At 40.9% G+C, this 15,105-nt stretch overlaps 1 protein-coding gene across 2 annotated transcripts in view; it reads right to left on the bottom strand.

Annotated features, from left to right (window-relative positions):
- The window catches only part of fat2 (FAT atypical cadherin 2), an 82,038-nt gene that overhangs the window by 49,176 nt on the left and 17,757 nt on the right, over nucleotides 1–15,105 (bottom strand). For both annotated transcript variants that reach the window (XM_019883964.1, XM_019883963.1), the window contains exons 4-9: nucleotides 6,400–6,458; nucleotides 5,834–6,145; nucleotides 4,919–5,126; nucleotides 3,285–3,424; nucleotides 1,913–1,975; nucleotides 698–910 (exon numbers count right to left, since the gene is read on the bottom strand). In XM_019883964.1, the coding sequence (XP_019739523.1) occupies nucleotides 698–910; nucleotides 1,913–1,975; nucleotides 3,285–3,424; nucleotides 4,919–5,126; nucleotides 5,834–6,145; nucleotides 6,400–6,458 (995 nt within the window). The remainder of the gene's footprint in view (nucleotides 1–697; nucleotides 911–1,912; nucleotides 1,976–3,284; nucleotides 3,425–4,918; nucleotides 5,127–5,833; nucleotides 6,146–6,399; nucleotides 6,459–15,105) is intronic.

Here is a 15,105-nt window from a genome sequence, read left to right as displayed (position 1 = left end):
TCCTGACTCAGTGTTGCCTCCTCCAAACAGAAACTGATTTGAGAAAAACCATGGTGTGGCCATGAGCATGGCTTCCTCAGTAGAAATGTTTAAACCCTAACCCGAGACTTATTTCTAAACTCTCACGGTTGGTTAAACGGCAAATGGTATGAAATTAGTCTCTTGCCCTGCCTTATCCCAGACATTCAGATTTTGGCCTATTTTACTGCTGCTTCTCATCCCTCCGCCTCTCCCCTACTCTCCTATTCAGAGAAGGGGGCAAAGTGGTGATGATCAAAGTGAGGTCTTGGCGGTTACAATCTTGCATCAACTGACCGGGAAAAGATCTGACGAGGACGCGGGTCTTTATTTTATCAAATGGACCCTCATGCTGTTTTAACTAACACTGCACAGCATCATCGTGACAGATGTTTCCTATTCAACATCTGCTGCATCCTGATCATTCTGGAAGGGGATCTCTCCATCTAAGAACCATTCTCAAGGATTCTTCTTGTTTATGTACTCAAAGGGGATTTCTCATGATTCTCCAACCAAGGGATGTCATTAATTTGTGTGTGATGTGGGCCTATGAAGCCCTCTCAGACTCTTTGGTGATCGAGGGACTCAAAACCTCAACCCTATTCAGCACATGATTAAGTGGAAGATCTATTACAGTGGGCTACCGTATACCTAATTTACAGTGCAGTGTGGAAGTTACCATGACAACAAGTGTGTGCAGTGGGATGGTCTCATAGTCCAGTTTGTCGGTGGTGGCCAGGACGCCGCTCTTGGGGTCCAGGTGGAAGAGTTTGAAGCTGATGGGGTTTGAGCTGCTCTGAATGGAGAAGACCAGCTTGCTGTTTGCATCAGCGTCACGTGCCGCTACGTGCAGGATGTCCTTCCATGCCGGCGTGTCCTCAGGGACCCTCACCTGAGCAGTTTCAGTTAGTTTTTGTTTTTTCAAAAAAATGTTTGGTTTTCTTTTATTTCGTTGATGAAAATGTTTTGCCAATTTTAGTTTTAGTCATTTCGTTAGGTTTAGGTTTAGTAAAATAAGCTTGCACCTGACAGACACAGTGACCAGAAAGTGAGAAAATTTACATTGTGACATTTTGAATTTCGAACATTTTCGGTTGGAACTTTCATGTTATATGCTGTCCTCACTAGACCTCAATTTAGCCAGCAAAAAAGTCTCACTTCTGTGCCTTTCTTTGTGTTTTATTTTTTTCAGCTTTTCTTACCCTCAAAACAAAATCCCTATTGCTCCAAAAAAAAACATATCAAATTGAATTGAATTAACCCTTACCAATTTATCTCAACCTTTACCTCAAAACCTAACATTAAAAATGAACCCCAACCCAAAAACTCAAACTCCCGACTATCTAAACCTTTATTCCAACCTGAAACCAATTCCTCCTGATCCTAACCCTAATCCCTCTCCTTACGAAAAAGTAGTATATATGAAATTTGGAAAAAGCATACTTGAATATAAGTACATAAAGTCTTTCAACTTTTTCATACTAAAGTGGAACAAATCCAATTTCAAATGAAATTATAAGTACTTGTGCATACTTTTAAATACAAGACAAGTATACTTAAGCATACTTCTGTGAAGTTTATAAAAGTACACTTAAAGTATACTGCCTCCAAATTAGTATATAAATATTTACTTATAACATACTTGAATGAACCACTTTTTGCAAACAATTACCCGAATTATCCCAAAACACTAACCTGCTAATTATAATCCATAAACCCTAATCCTATATTCAAAACCCCAAACCTACCCGTTTCTCAATCCAGGTTGCTGGCGTGCTACAACACGTTGACTCAAAGTCACTGAAAGCTTCTTTTACTCTTCATGTACACGAAGATTTGAATCTTACACTGTATTGACACACAAATCTACACATAAAGTCACACACGCACACACCTCATAGAGCGTCTTGAGGAAGATAGGCCGATGTTCATTCATGTCCAGAACGCGGATGTAGGCCTATGGTCCAAAAAAAACCCACAAAAAAAAAGCGGCCACGTTATAGAAATAACATCCAATATGCAAGAGATGAAAACAAATCACAGAGGTTGCTGTTTGCTATCGCAGTGACTCAGCGGTGGAAATCTCACACACACACACACACACACACACACACACACACACACACACACACACACATGCAATCATATTGTTTTTATTTCACTAATCACCTTGCCCTGTGTGTGTACGTGCGCGCGTGCGTACCTGCGTGTGTGTGTGTGTGTGTGTGTGTGTGTGTGTGTGTGTGTGTGTGTGTGTGTGTGTGTGTGTGTGTCTCGCAGTTTTTTTATCTTTATTTGGCTGCCTGTCGACTTGTGTAACGTTGAAATTATGCTCCCGACACCGTTTGGCTTTCGCTAACAAGTGACAGACTGGGCCCATGTGTGTCAGCCTGAAATTCTGAAGGAATCAGTGACTTAATGCCCACCTCTGCACAGTTACAATGCTTTGTCTAAAAATATTTCAGACTGGAAATCTTTATCACAGCTATTCTCTACATGTGTATTGAGCACATGGGTCTTGTGCTGGTTTGAGGGAGAATGAATGCACATTTTTAAAGTCCATTTTACCGCCAATTGCAGATTATCACCATCCAGTTTTCCTTGAGCAGCACACATGGAACATTTTCGTATAATATCGGCTCTGCTCTCACAGCTGGCAAAGTGTCCATGAAAGTTGAAAATTGCACTCGCAGCAGTGAACTCAGGGACCCACTAACAGTCTGTACATTGTTGGCATGCAGCTCTGGCATACACGTGCTGACCCAACCAAAATAAATCATGAAAGAAAACTCTTTTCAATTCAGCCGCGCCAGCCAAACGGTCGATGCCCAGCTGGTGCGCCAACAGCCTCGCGTACATGAATGTGTTGGTCGACGGCGTAAAGAGCAGTGTGTCGTAAGGTGAAACTGCCACAGTGGTGCCTTGAGATCCGAGTGAGCAGGGGGGGGGCGGAATGGGGGGTGAGTCGGATTAATGGGATTTATTTTGTTCATGTCAATGGGGAAAGATGATTTCTGTTATGAGCATGATAACGGAATGATTTAACCTAACCTATCCCAAGGCACCAATTTACTCTGAGAATGCCTGATCTCTTGTGATCTTAAAAGAGTTTGTGGGCAACGGGGAGGCAGTCGTAATTAAGGGCCGGATGCAGCTCGGGGGCTCTGTTTCTTTGTGTACATCTGACTGGAACGCTTTCCGCCCAAAGTGGGACGCTTCACGGAAATCATAAAAAAGGCACAGAACGTGTTTTTACAAATTCCAACCTGCACGGTGGAGCTGTGGTGGCTGTCGGTGACTTGCACCGTCAGGTTGTAGTTGGAGCGGCGGGCGGCGTCTAGTCGGCGGGCGATGGAAATTGTGCCTGAGTTCCTCTGGATGTCAAAGTCCTTTTCCTCATCTCCACCTGACAGACAGAAAGATAACAAACCTCAGCGATGGCATATGTATGTTATACGATGATCTTTTTTTTTCACTGTGTGGATTAATTCTATCTTGTTTATTTCGATTGTACAAGTTGGTGGGATCACAAGTAACTGGTGAGAGAAGAAAGAAGCCATCCCAAATGTGAACGTGGCAGTATACAGCATAACGTTTTGTGACTAGAGTGCCATGGACTTTTTGGACACTGTGGATTATTTCGAGTTTGTCATATATTTATTCATCAATTCATGAACTTAATAGTTGGCAGTTAACCACTGCCTAATTTACCTGACAACAGTTGAATAAGAGGAGTACCAGCACTTATTTTTTTTCCACTTCAAGCACTGACGTAAATCATATTATTTGGTGTACATGTGTTCGTGTGTGACTGACTTTTTTTTTTGTTTTACAATTTGTGGATTATTTAAAGATGAATATTTGGATATGTATTTATGTTGTCAACACTCTAATAAAATTTTCTTGAATGACCTTTTCTCCACTCCTGCTACACACACACACACACACACACACACACACACACACACACACACACACACACACACACACACACAGGATTCCATTTGTTTCAGTCAGTTTCATATGAAGTAAATAACATTCCCTTTAATTAATTTAAATTAATTGGCGGGATCCACTTCCTGTTTGCGGTGCATCAGGAAGCCTTTTACCCTCGAAAAGCCATGCTAATGCTAAATGCTAATACTTGAGTGCTTTCTGTGAGTGATGCTGCAACAAAAGGAGCCTTTGTGCTGGAATTCAATTTTTCACTCCTTTTTTCATTCCACAATTGTTCTTCATGTTTTTCTGGGTCAGCGTCACAAAGTGGAGATGAGCTACACAGCTCCGGAGGAAGATGACCACCCTCACCCTACCATTCATAAATCTCATATATTATTGACTAAAACTTTGTGAATCTGTCATATGTACCATTAATATGGAAAAGTAGTGGTGTATAGACATTAAAATTGATGCAAATAAACTGCATTGCAGATAGGTATTCAGGGGGATGCAAGAGTAGGTTATAAAAAAGAGAAAACACAATAGTGATTGTGTTTATACAAAATAAAAATACATTCATCATATGTCACTAATTTCACCGATGTGATACAACTGTGTACTTACAATTAGGGAAATGACAGCTCTGTGAATGTGATGCGATAAAAAATTTTGGTGCAACTAATTCGGGCGCGAGCGGCCCCGTGGTCTCGTGGTTAGCGCGTCAACCTCACAGTGCAGAGGTCGTGGGTTTTAGAGTTATTGTGGTCATTTCCAGGTGTCCTTCCCCAACAAAGTCCTCCACAATTTTTTTTTTTGATTATTACTCGATTTGACCTTTGTATACAAATACTTGGCAGATGGCTTTCAGTTTGACAGCAAAATTTGATTCGTTGCCATAAAACGAGAACCTCCAATAAGTCGGCTCTCCAAGAAAACGTCCAAACCAGCACAATTATCTTACCTACGATGTGAAACCAGCGCAGTCGGTATGTCTCGGTCATGATGATGCCCACCATGTGAGTGACGGGTTCCGTTTCCATGACGGCGAAGGTGAAGTGAGGCTCGTCAAAGGCGATGGGCTCGGCGGAAGGCGGCTCGGGTGAAGTCCACTCTATGTCCAGCCTCGCTGCCGACGACAGCGGCGGGTTGCCAGCATCCGTCGCTTTAATCTACAAAATGTCGCAAGAAAACCGGTAAAATTAGTCATGCAATCACATTCGAAGATTAATAAGTGCTGACTCATGGATGCTAATTCAATTAGCATATACACAGAGTAATATCGTTTTGTTTTTGTACTTTGTCCATTACAAACTTTAATGGACTTTTGTTTCCTCACACATGTTGTTGTTCCATACTTTCCTGACTTCTTATGCACTTTGTTTAGTTCTTTGTTTCTTTTTCCACACATTTTGTTGGACTTTCTTTGTTTCTACTGCACTTTGTTGGATTTTTTTGTTGGGGTTTTTTTGTACTTTCTCGGACTTTGTATTATTTGTATTATTTTATTTATTTATTTTTTTACACATATCATAATTTTATTCCTCACACACAATGCAAAAGTGCAACAAAATGGTGAATAGGAAATGAGTAATAAAATTTGTACAGGTTGCAAAGTGGCTCAATACTGATTTTGTGTCCTCACACTTTCAGTTAACACAATGTGTTGGGGTCACTTTGGACGATGTTTTGAAATTATAAATGTTTTGGGATCAAAGTTTATTTTTGTTTTATCTATTAAAATAGGTAATTGTGGAAAAAAAAATATTGGGAGGTGTCAATTCTTCTTTGTGTCACGACCATGACCCCGTGGTCCCTAACCCGGAGTGGGTGTTCACATCATCACGCTAGCGAATGAAGAATTTCAAGTGTAAACTACCGTGAGAATGGTGTAATTCCCAGGCCAAAAGTCTCCAAGCGACGTCACCACACCGGTCAGCGAATCAATGTGGAAACTGCCATCGTGGTCGTCTTGTAGCGTGTACATCACATCGGCGTTGGAACCCTCATCGTCGTCACTGGCCATCATTCGGCAGACTTCCAGACGGCCGTCCTGCTGGCGCTGGGCCAGTAGCTTGACGTGGAAAAGTTTGTCTGTGAACTTGGGCCAATTGTCGTTGTCATCCAGCACGCGGACCACCACGGTTGCGGTGGAGTGAAGTGACGGAGAGCCGTTGTCGGACACGATGACCTGACCATACAATGATTGGAGTCAACCATGACGTGTCATAATTGGAGTGAATTGTATCATAATTAGCGTGAATTGTATCGTATTGTAATTTGAGTGAATCGTAATCTAACTGGAACGAAGTTCAATGCATCGGATGGATTTGCAAGGAATTGTATAACATCGTACTTGAGTGACTTATTATGTAGTATTGTAATGAGAGGCAAGCTTCCCATACTTGAAAATGGAAAGAAAGAAAGAAGGTGTTCAGGTCTCACCTCAATACTGTGCTCTGCTTTATCCTCACGATCCAACGCTGCCACCGTACTGATGACACCTGTGCACACACACGCACACACATGGAATTAATGCTAATGTATGCAAGTCCTGGGAAATGAGTGTGCCAATTACTCCTCAACAAAAGCACAACTGCAATGACAAGTGTTTTGAAAGTGTAAAAAATGTGCAATTTTGTGTGTGTGTGTGTGTGTGTGTGTGTGTGCGTGTGTGTGTGTGTGTGTGTGTGTGTGTGTGTGTGTGTGTGTGTTTTACTGCCACTTTTCTTGCATGTGTGATGGAAGGCTAATGAAAGCAAGGGCTTGTATTTTTCTTTTGTTTCTCACATTTCTTTCAATGCATTTTGCATTAAAAAAAAGGAGGAAAAAAAAACACTATGAGAAAACTTCAATGGAATAATTCCAAATAAAGCAGTAAAGGTATCTCTGAAGATTGTTTTGTGTGTGTGATAAAATGAAATAAATGTCAGGCTAATTAAAGTATCAATCAAGATCATTAAAATACAAGTAAATGATCTAAAATGTGAAATAATGAATGACATTGTGAACCATAATATTTCTGTAATGACCAGCGGCCTTATTTCATGACATTTTCAATGCAGTTTAAAAATGTTTATTGCATTTTTTTACTTGTTATGATATTCTTCTTTTAATTAATGGCATTTATATTCATGGAACTCAGTTTTGAATCATTTCATGTTTTTTGGGCGGCCCGGTGGCCCAGTGGTTAGCGCGTCAACCTCATAGTGCAGAGGTTCAATTCCAGTTTGGCCTCATTAAGGTTGCGGGTGTGTTGGAACTTTTCACGGCTGACCTTGGGCAAGACAGGTGATACTGTAGGTATGCCCTGAATTGATCACCGGCAAAATACAAATTTATTGGATCGTATCATGTCTTTAGTTGAGACAACAAATCATCACTTTCGGTCGCAACACAAACACACAAAAAAAAATAATTGTCCACTCGACCAAACTTCCTCGGCAGAAGGCAGGGGGTTGCTCTGCTTCTGGCCCCTGACTTGCTTATCCAATTACAAATGGACAGGGGTGTTCGATTTGTGATCGACAGTCAGCGGGAGTGGATAGATAAGATGGCAACAACCACGTCTGCTGCATATGCTTTGTCTCAGATACTGAAGCCGAACTTGGGCTTAACAAGGCACCGACACCAGTGCAATCTGTTACAGAGCGTATTGTAACATCGCTAACTTTAAAAGCTAGCGGACATCTGATGTCCATTCAATATGACATCAAAGTCCAATCTTCAACATCAAACCGACATCATGTGCCCACTAAGAATTGTATCCCGATGAGAAATTTCAAAGCAACAGAAGCTTGTTCATCTTGCCCTTACGCTGCTCAAGATAATGCTGAGGACATCCCACAGAAAGTCGAACAGGAACAAAGCATAATGACTGACTTTTAAGGACTACAATCACGTCAACCATTAATGTCAAACATCCGCCCATCTGAATTACGATCCATCCGTCCCTGCTGAAACGCTGGCGCATTTCTTTAATTAACAAGTTCAAACAAAAGGTGTGTTCATGTGGTGTCAAATGCTTTATTATGCCTGCAGAGTGAAAAGACATATTTTACACTGAAATTTCCTTTATTTGACATCTCATGTGAGGCGCTCCATTGCAAAAGCTGACTTTCAGCCTCAGGCTCTTTAAATCCCACTGAATGTTTATGACTTGAATGCCAGCTTGTCATTTTACTCTTAAAAAAAAAAAAAAAACTTTCGCCTCAAGTCCTGAATTCGTCATGGAGACAATTTTTACTTTTCCGTAAACAACAAGCACGACTGAAGTTGCAAGCAGTGACAGACGATGATGATCATCAAATATTGATGGCTAGTAAACGTGCTTCCGATTAGGGCTCATTTGGGTGAATTTCTTCATCAAAGTACGAGCCCTGGAATTTGCCCGAAAGCTTCACTTCAAACTTCCTGTTCCTGTACCATGAAAACTCACAACTTTGGCAAATGAGCAGCGATCATCTCGTACACAGCGGTACTTTGACTGCTGAGTTTATTCCGTGAACAAACTCGTAACTCACTTTCCTCATATTTGTATTTGTCCTCTTGGAAAGAGTAATCAGAGCCTTCATCATTATTTCACCAGGATTACAGTAGCGCATTTGGAGTCTGCCAGTCCTTCGTCACATGTTTCTGTTTGAGTCAAAATGTTGCTGCCTCCCTCTTAACTGGAACATGTAAGAGGGAGCATGTTAAGTCCTATATACTGGCCTCCCTCACGACAGGTTGCTTGTGAACTTTAGAATCCATTTTAAAATTCGGCTGTGTGTTTTCAAATTTCAAAATGGTTTCTCCCAGCCGCAACTCGATGAGCTGCTCCATCCCTAAACTCCTGCTCAGTGCCTTAGGTCGGCTGATCAGCATCTACTGGGGGACCAAATGGAAGCGCAGAGGAGATTGGGCTTTTCTGCTGCTGGTCCAAACTACGGAATGACTTTTCGGTGCCCCCTTGACCATTTTTCAAAGCCACCTTCGAATCCAAATTTATTTAGCTTTCAAAACAGCTTGACACTCTGTCCTCGTTCTGGTGTCCTGAATTTACTGATTATAAGTTTTTCCCACTTTTAATGTTTTTAAATTGTTATGGTTAGTTGGATTTTGTTTGATTTGTATTCATGTATAGCACTGTTTCAGCTGCGCTTGTTTTAAAAGGGCTTAATTGATCAAGTTGAGTTGGGGAAATCAAAATATGATTTGCAGCCGTGATTTGCTCATTTCCCCGAGTAGGAGTTTGCTCAGGTACAAAGCTTTGAAAAGGCCCAAAAAATCCAGAATAAACATTGGTGCCTGGTCTGTGTACAGCACATCCAACCAGTCAACATCTTGAGAGTCAATCTGGAAGCTTTCACTTTGAAGGGGGTTTTGGAGATTTTTTTTTTTTTTTTTTTTACGTGAGTCGAGACCCCGCTGGGGTCGTGGGGGTGGTCACATTGACAGCAGAGCAAACAAGCCCTTATGTTAACCCCCCCCACCCGGGAGGTCATGATGAGAACAGGTGGGTATGCTAAGGAAGAGTGTTTTAGTCATTAGGAGCTTTCACTGGGCCAGTAAACCCGCCGTGAAGACACACAAAGCCCGCCTGGGAACATTTTTGTCTTCTGCGACACCGTGGCTGTCACTCAAATGTTGACTTGTCTGAGACTCTTTTGAAAGCAACTCATCTTGACTTGGCGACTCAGCATCAGGACTCAACAAGTCAACTTCGAAGCGGCTGAATCTGGTAGTTGGATTGAATTATGTCGGAATTACCTTGTAAAGGAGTGAATTGTGTTGAATTAGAGTGAATGATGCGCCCGATTTATTGCGTCACATCATAACTAGGATGAATCTTATGATGCAGTTGAGGGAATTGTAACAGATTACAGTACAATATGTGTGATAATTGTCGCAGTTTATTTTGCGTATAGTGAATGGCCGGTCTGGTTGGCAACATTTTTATTTATTTTATCTGTTTCATTTTATTGCATTATTGTAATCAAAGAAAAACAAAACAAAATGATAAATTCAGCCTCAGTGACGGAGAAGAAGATCTCATGGTGCAGACTATTTGCAGTCACCTGTGCTGTCTTGAAAACGCGGAATATTTTGAACCAAGCGTGCAGAGTTTCTCCATTCATAACCAATGTATGCAAATGTGGCGGTGTGGTGTGAACGGTCGCTCAAAGAGATCAATTTCATGGCATTCTCCCGCTAACTTCTTGACGCTCTTTCAGCAACCGCTGACTGTCACGTCTGCTACAGAAAAATTAAATTGTAAGATGAAAAGCTTGATATCATCCTACTGATCACAGTGTGTTGTTGTGGCATGTTTTCACCATTTGGAGACTTCACACAGAGCTTTGCACTTTCTCTCAAATAATAAACACGCATTACCATAAGTGTGGCAAAACTGCAAGTAAACAGGAATTAATCAGTGCCGTCCGGATGCAAAGTTCACATTTCTTTACATATATTCTTTAATACATAATTCATTATTTTGAAATACTCTCGTTTACTTTCGTTCATTTTATATACTTTTTTTTAAAAAAAAACTTTGCCATTCAAGTATTTTTTTTACAACAGGTTTCAGATTTTTAATGATAATATTATGTCTTAAGTATGTAAAATAATGTCAACGTGTTTGACAACAGAGGTTGCCATTTGATAAAAGCAGGAAAACGTGTACGGTACACTTTAATTCAAAAACGGTACAATTAATTCAAACATGTTTGACATCAGAGGTCATCTGTTGTGATTTGGGCTTGATTGTGCCGATGGTTATTGATCTGGGAAATAAATTATTACATGCCTTCATGTACCCCTTGCAATGTTCTCACGTAGCCCAAGGGCAGGGATGGGGAACTGGTGGCCAGACCATACTGAGTGACCTCTTGATTAATTGAATATATTGTCGCTGTCCTGTGAATAAAACATCGTGAACCGTGAAGCTGGACGACATAATGGCCTCCTAGGACGCGGGAGGCAGAGGTGACGAGATGGCTGTAGGCCTAATAATTTTTTGCATATTTGGAAGTACAGTATATGCAAGACAAACATAGTACCTCAAAAATATTACAATTTTGATTAAATTGATTTTTGTAAAAAAAAAAAAAAAAATCCTTGAATGGTAATTTTTATGCAAGAGAACTTTCTGCACTGGGAAAAAAAAGGTATGTGTTCATTTTGTTGTTTGCCTCAAACCCTTTTTTTTTGTTTGGTTGGAATAGTGGATCTTTTATAAATGCATTGTTAATGCATTTGTAAATATTAAATATATTTTGTATTAAGAGCACATATTATACATGTATGCATGTATTTGTCCATATTTAAAATAGCATTTTTGGAATGCATCTGATTACTGTAGCAAGTGTGTGGTCTTATGTGGATCCCCAGAAACACCAATAAAAAATTGTGTCTCCGCTCCAGGATTTACGTTGCCCATCCTTGCCCTCAGGGTAGTCACTAAAGTAGAGGACCAAATGTAACTGCAATTACAACAAGGCATTTCTGCTCTTTTAACACCTGCTCAACCTTAACCTCAAACAACCCCCACCCCCCCACTCCCTTGTTTGCAAAGCTACTGTTTAGAGTCCCGAGGGTGTGGACAAACAGTAGAGCTATGTGTGCATCTTAGCCAGAGCTTGTAGCAACACGCAGCCGGCGCCGCGACTCGAAACACATCAAACTTCCCATTCACCTCCACCTCATGTTTCTGAAAACGAGGACGTGCAGCGACACGAGGGCCTGCACTTTGCTCCCTTTCTCACCATCCAACATTTAAAAAGAATGCATTGCGTATGATTGAGCGACACGCCCAGCCAGCCTCTCTCCTCGGCCTCATCTGCACAGACTTGCAGTGAGTGGACTTAAAAGGCTGTGAGTGATTCTTCATCTTATTATCATTAGTCATCACAATCTGCTGCTTGGAGCTAAATGTGATACAATGTGTTGTTCTGTCAACCGAAACTAAACAGGGAAATCGCAATTTCGTTTTCTGTCGGTTTCCACGTATGGTGGCCTTTTGCACCCTGCCAAATGCAAATGTGTGAAAAATTGTGGGCAAGTGATACACTTTTAGCTAGTGACAACTTGATTTGCAATGTGGATGTGGGGGAGGGATGAACATTTGCTCTGGGGTGAAACTCAGTCTCTTCAGGTCTCTAATAACACCACACACACACACACACACACACACACACACACACACACACACACACACACACACACACACACACACACACATATTTTATTTCTGAATCACTTCTCAGAGAGTGAATTCGAACACAGAGTCGCAAAACAGTGCAGTTGTCTTTCATAATTCTGCCATTTTGCGGCTTTACGCGGTCATTTTTTTACAGTCCTCATTTGGCCGTTTTTTTTGCTGAGAATTGCAAGTGCAACATTGACATAGGAAGGCTCTATAAGGGAAGGAAAATTAACTCGCGTCACAATAAGCAGCACTTTGGCAAATACTGAACAATTCTTCAAAGAGAGACTTCGGGTTGTTTGATGCCACTCCCAGTTGAAGTTTACAGTTAAACTAAACACAGGTATAGAACGTACACATACAGCGGATCACTTAGCTCAACTGGAACCGCATTTCACAATTTGGGGCCAAGGCACTATCATCTTTACTTGTTAATCTTGTGTGACGAACATTAAGGACAATCCAGTCACACACTGACCTAACAGGACTATAAAATGACATCAGATCAGACAAGTATGGAGGAGCCTGACGGTAAAAATTGATGAAAGAGGCGCCAATGAGTTGGCAGCCTGTTACAACCGCTCTGCTAATTGTCTCCTTGATTTGTAATCTTCTACCCGTTTTTTTATTATTATTAAATGTTTGGTGTACGTCATATTAAGCCACTTTGGACTGTTTTCAGTGCTAAGGGATGTTTTCCACTTGTCTGGGACGCAACAACCAGGAGGAGCTTCACCCCAACATGGACATCTGCTAAATGGGGCTAAAATAAAATAAAGTGAAGTTGAAGCGAAAGACAGGACTAAATGGAACAGGGAAATAAACCAATGCTCCTGTATGTACGTTACACGCCAACGACACAGTTGTTTACATTCAAACCCAGTTTGAAGCAAACATGAGTGACGTCATTCACACTGTGATCACGAGATTACAATTTGTGTATCCTGGCGCCCTCATACTGGTCATTGGAGACTTCAATCTTGCTCCTCTCTGATCTACTAACAGCTTCTCGCAACAAGAGGAAACAAAACTGCGCCGACTTCAGGCTTACTGCAAACGTAACAGGAGCTCTTGCATATTTAATTTGGAAAATAATTTCGTTTTGCTTTTTATGAATGTATAATTTCTTTTTAATTCAAATGTCGTTTTATTGTCATTGCATGAAAAAACAATGAAATTGCACATGCCCTCCTCCACATAAAAATCACAATTCAAACATCAGCAACCATATGGAAACACACAGAAAATAACATAACATTTCTTGTTTTTTATGGTTTGCGTACAACACATTACAACTGCGGTTGTAGTTAAAGTGCTCTTGAAATAAATTTGAATTGATTTGCTTTGAGAGACCCTGACGGACCGAGCTCGCATCAAATGAATCTAATTTCTGTCAAGACGGTGTTCATGTTTGCGGCCCCTGAGGCGCTGCTGAGGAAGGTTGGAGACATCTCCATGAACCACCCTTCCTTCTCCGAAACTCTGCAACCTGGAGATTATTCCAGGCTTCAAGATATCATTTCAATTCCACATCACCAATTCTGCCTTCATCCACCTTACAAATATCTCTGGACTCCTGCAGCTGAGTAAACATCAACAGTGGTGTGTTTGTGAATTGTTTATTAGTATAAATGTGACAGCGGCTCCGGTGTCATTCTTATTCGGAAGACTTTGCAGACAGCCTTCACCCTGGAATTGCTCCTCTTTTGCAAGGAAAACAACTAATAACAAATCTCCTCTTGCTACTACATTTCTACTAAAGGACTGTTTTGCACACTACATCATCATCAACATTGTCAACATGTTTTGGTGGCCTGTAAGCCAAAACATGTGCGTGACATCCAGACCAAATCATGCACATTCCTGCGTGATCCTCTTTAAAGTGGCATCTACTTTCTTTCTATGCTGGCTGCATGCTGGCACACTAAACAGATGCACTGGCATGCCACAGCCCCGACCACTTTGTTTTATGTCAAACAGATTTAATTTCACCATCAAATTGACAACAGGAAACCAGAAAATACCTGCTGATCGTTTTTATTCATTTTACTGATGACTCATTAAAAATGCACTGTAAGAGCCTGATGCAATTCCTTTTCTTTTTATTGTAAAGGGAGCAACATCCATCATTCATATTTAGCCTACTGAGAACAAGAGTGGGCGAACTTCATTTTGGTAATTTTGAAGTTCAGTGCAGAACTGAATAGGGAAGAGCATATCTTTTGGAATCTAAAAGATTAATTCTGGTCTACTTGAAGGTTTAATTCACTTTTCAGTTTTGACATGTAGGGGCCAGTCCTTTTGCACTCAGCACTTGTACTCATTGATCAGTGTAACAATGGGGCCAACTCCCATTCCAAGATCGCTGCACACAGGAAACCAGGCGTCACCCCAAGAAAAACATCCCAGAAAGTGAGGTTCAGAGATTCAGGAAAGTTAGTAGCGATTTGGTTCAGGTACCGTTGCATCACTCAACGTGTTAGTATAGGTGAATGTTACTTATAATTTTACATGAAGTAAGGATAGATTTGACTGCTGTTCGGAATACCAAAGTAAAATTTGAGAAAACCAAGTATCCAGAAAAAGTAATTAAATCACCAAGATATATGTCTCTCGGATTTCAATGCAGCCATAAACCTTGAAATCACAGATTTAGCCCACGATTTGTTTTCAGTGGATCATTTATCTGCAGTTTGTCCTTCAAACATCAGACAGCAGAGACTTTTTTTGTAGTCACGCCCACAGAAATGCAGACTGGCAAATCGCAGTCCAGCGCAGCACAGTGGAGCACGGCAGAGATGTCAGACACGTAATTCAATGAAACATTTGAGGATTTTTATCATTTTAAAATGTGTTTTTTTTTTTTTTTTTTTCTTCGAAAAAAAAACAATAGAACAATGCCGGTTCTGAAAGAAGCTTTGCAGCCAATTGAATTTTAAAAATATGTCACTAACCTGTTTTTT

This window comes from Hippocampus comes, unplaced genomic scaffold (assembly GCF_001891065.2).
Source record: "Hippocampus comes isolate QL1 unplaced genomic scaffold, H_comes_QL1_v1.1 scaffold156, whole genome shotgun sequence".
In the NCBI taxonomy this organism is placed as follows: domain Eukaryota; kingdom Metazoa; phylum Chordata; class Actinopteri; order Syngnathiformes; family Syngnathidae; genus Hippocampus; species Hippocampus comes.
This window is presented reverse-complemented; position numbering and strand designations above follow the sequence as displayed.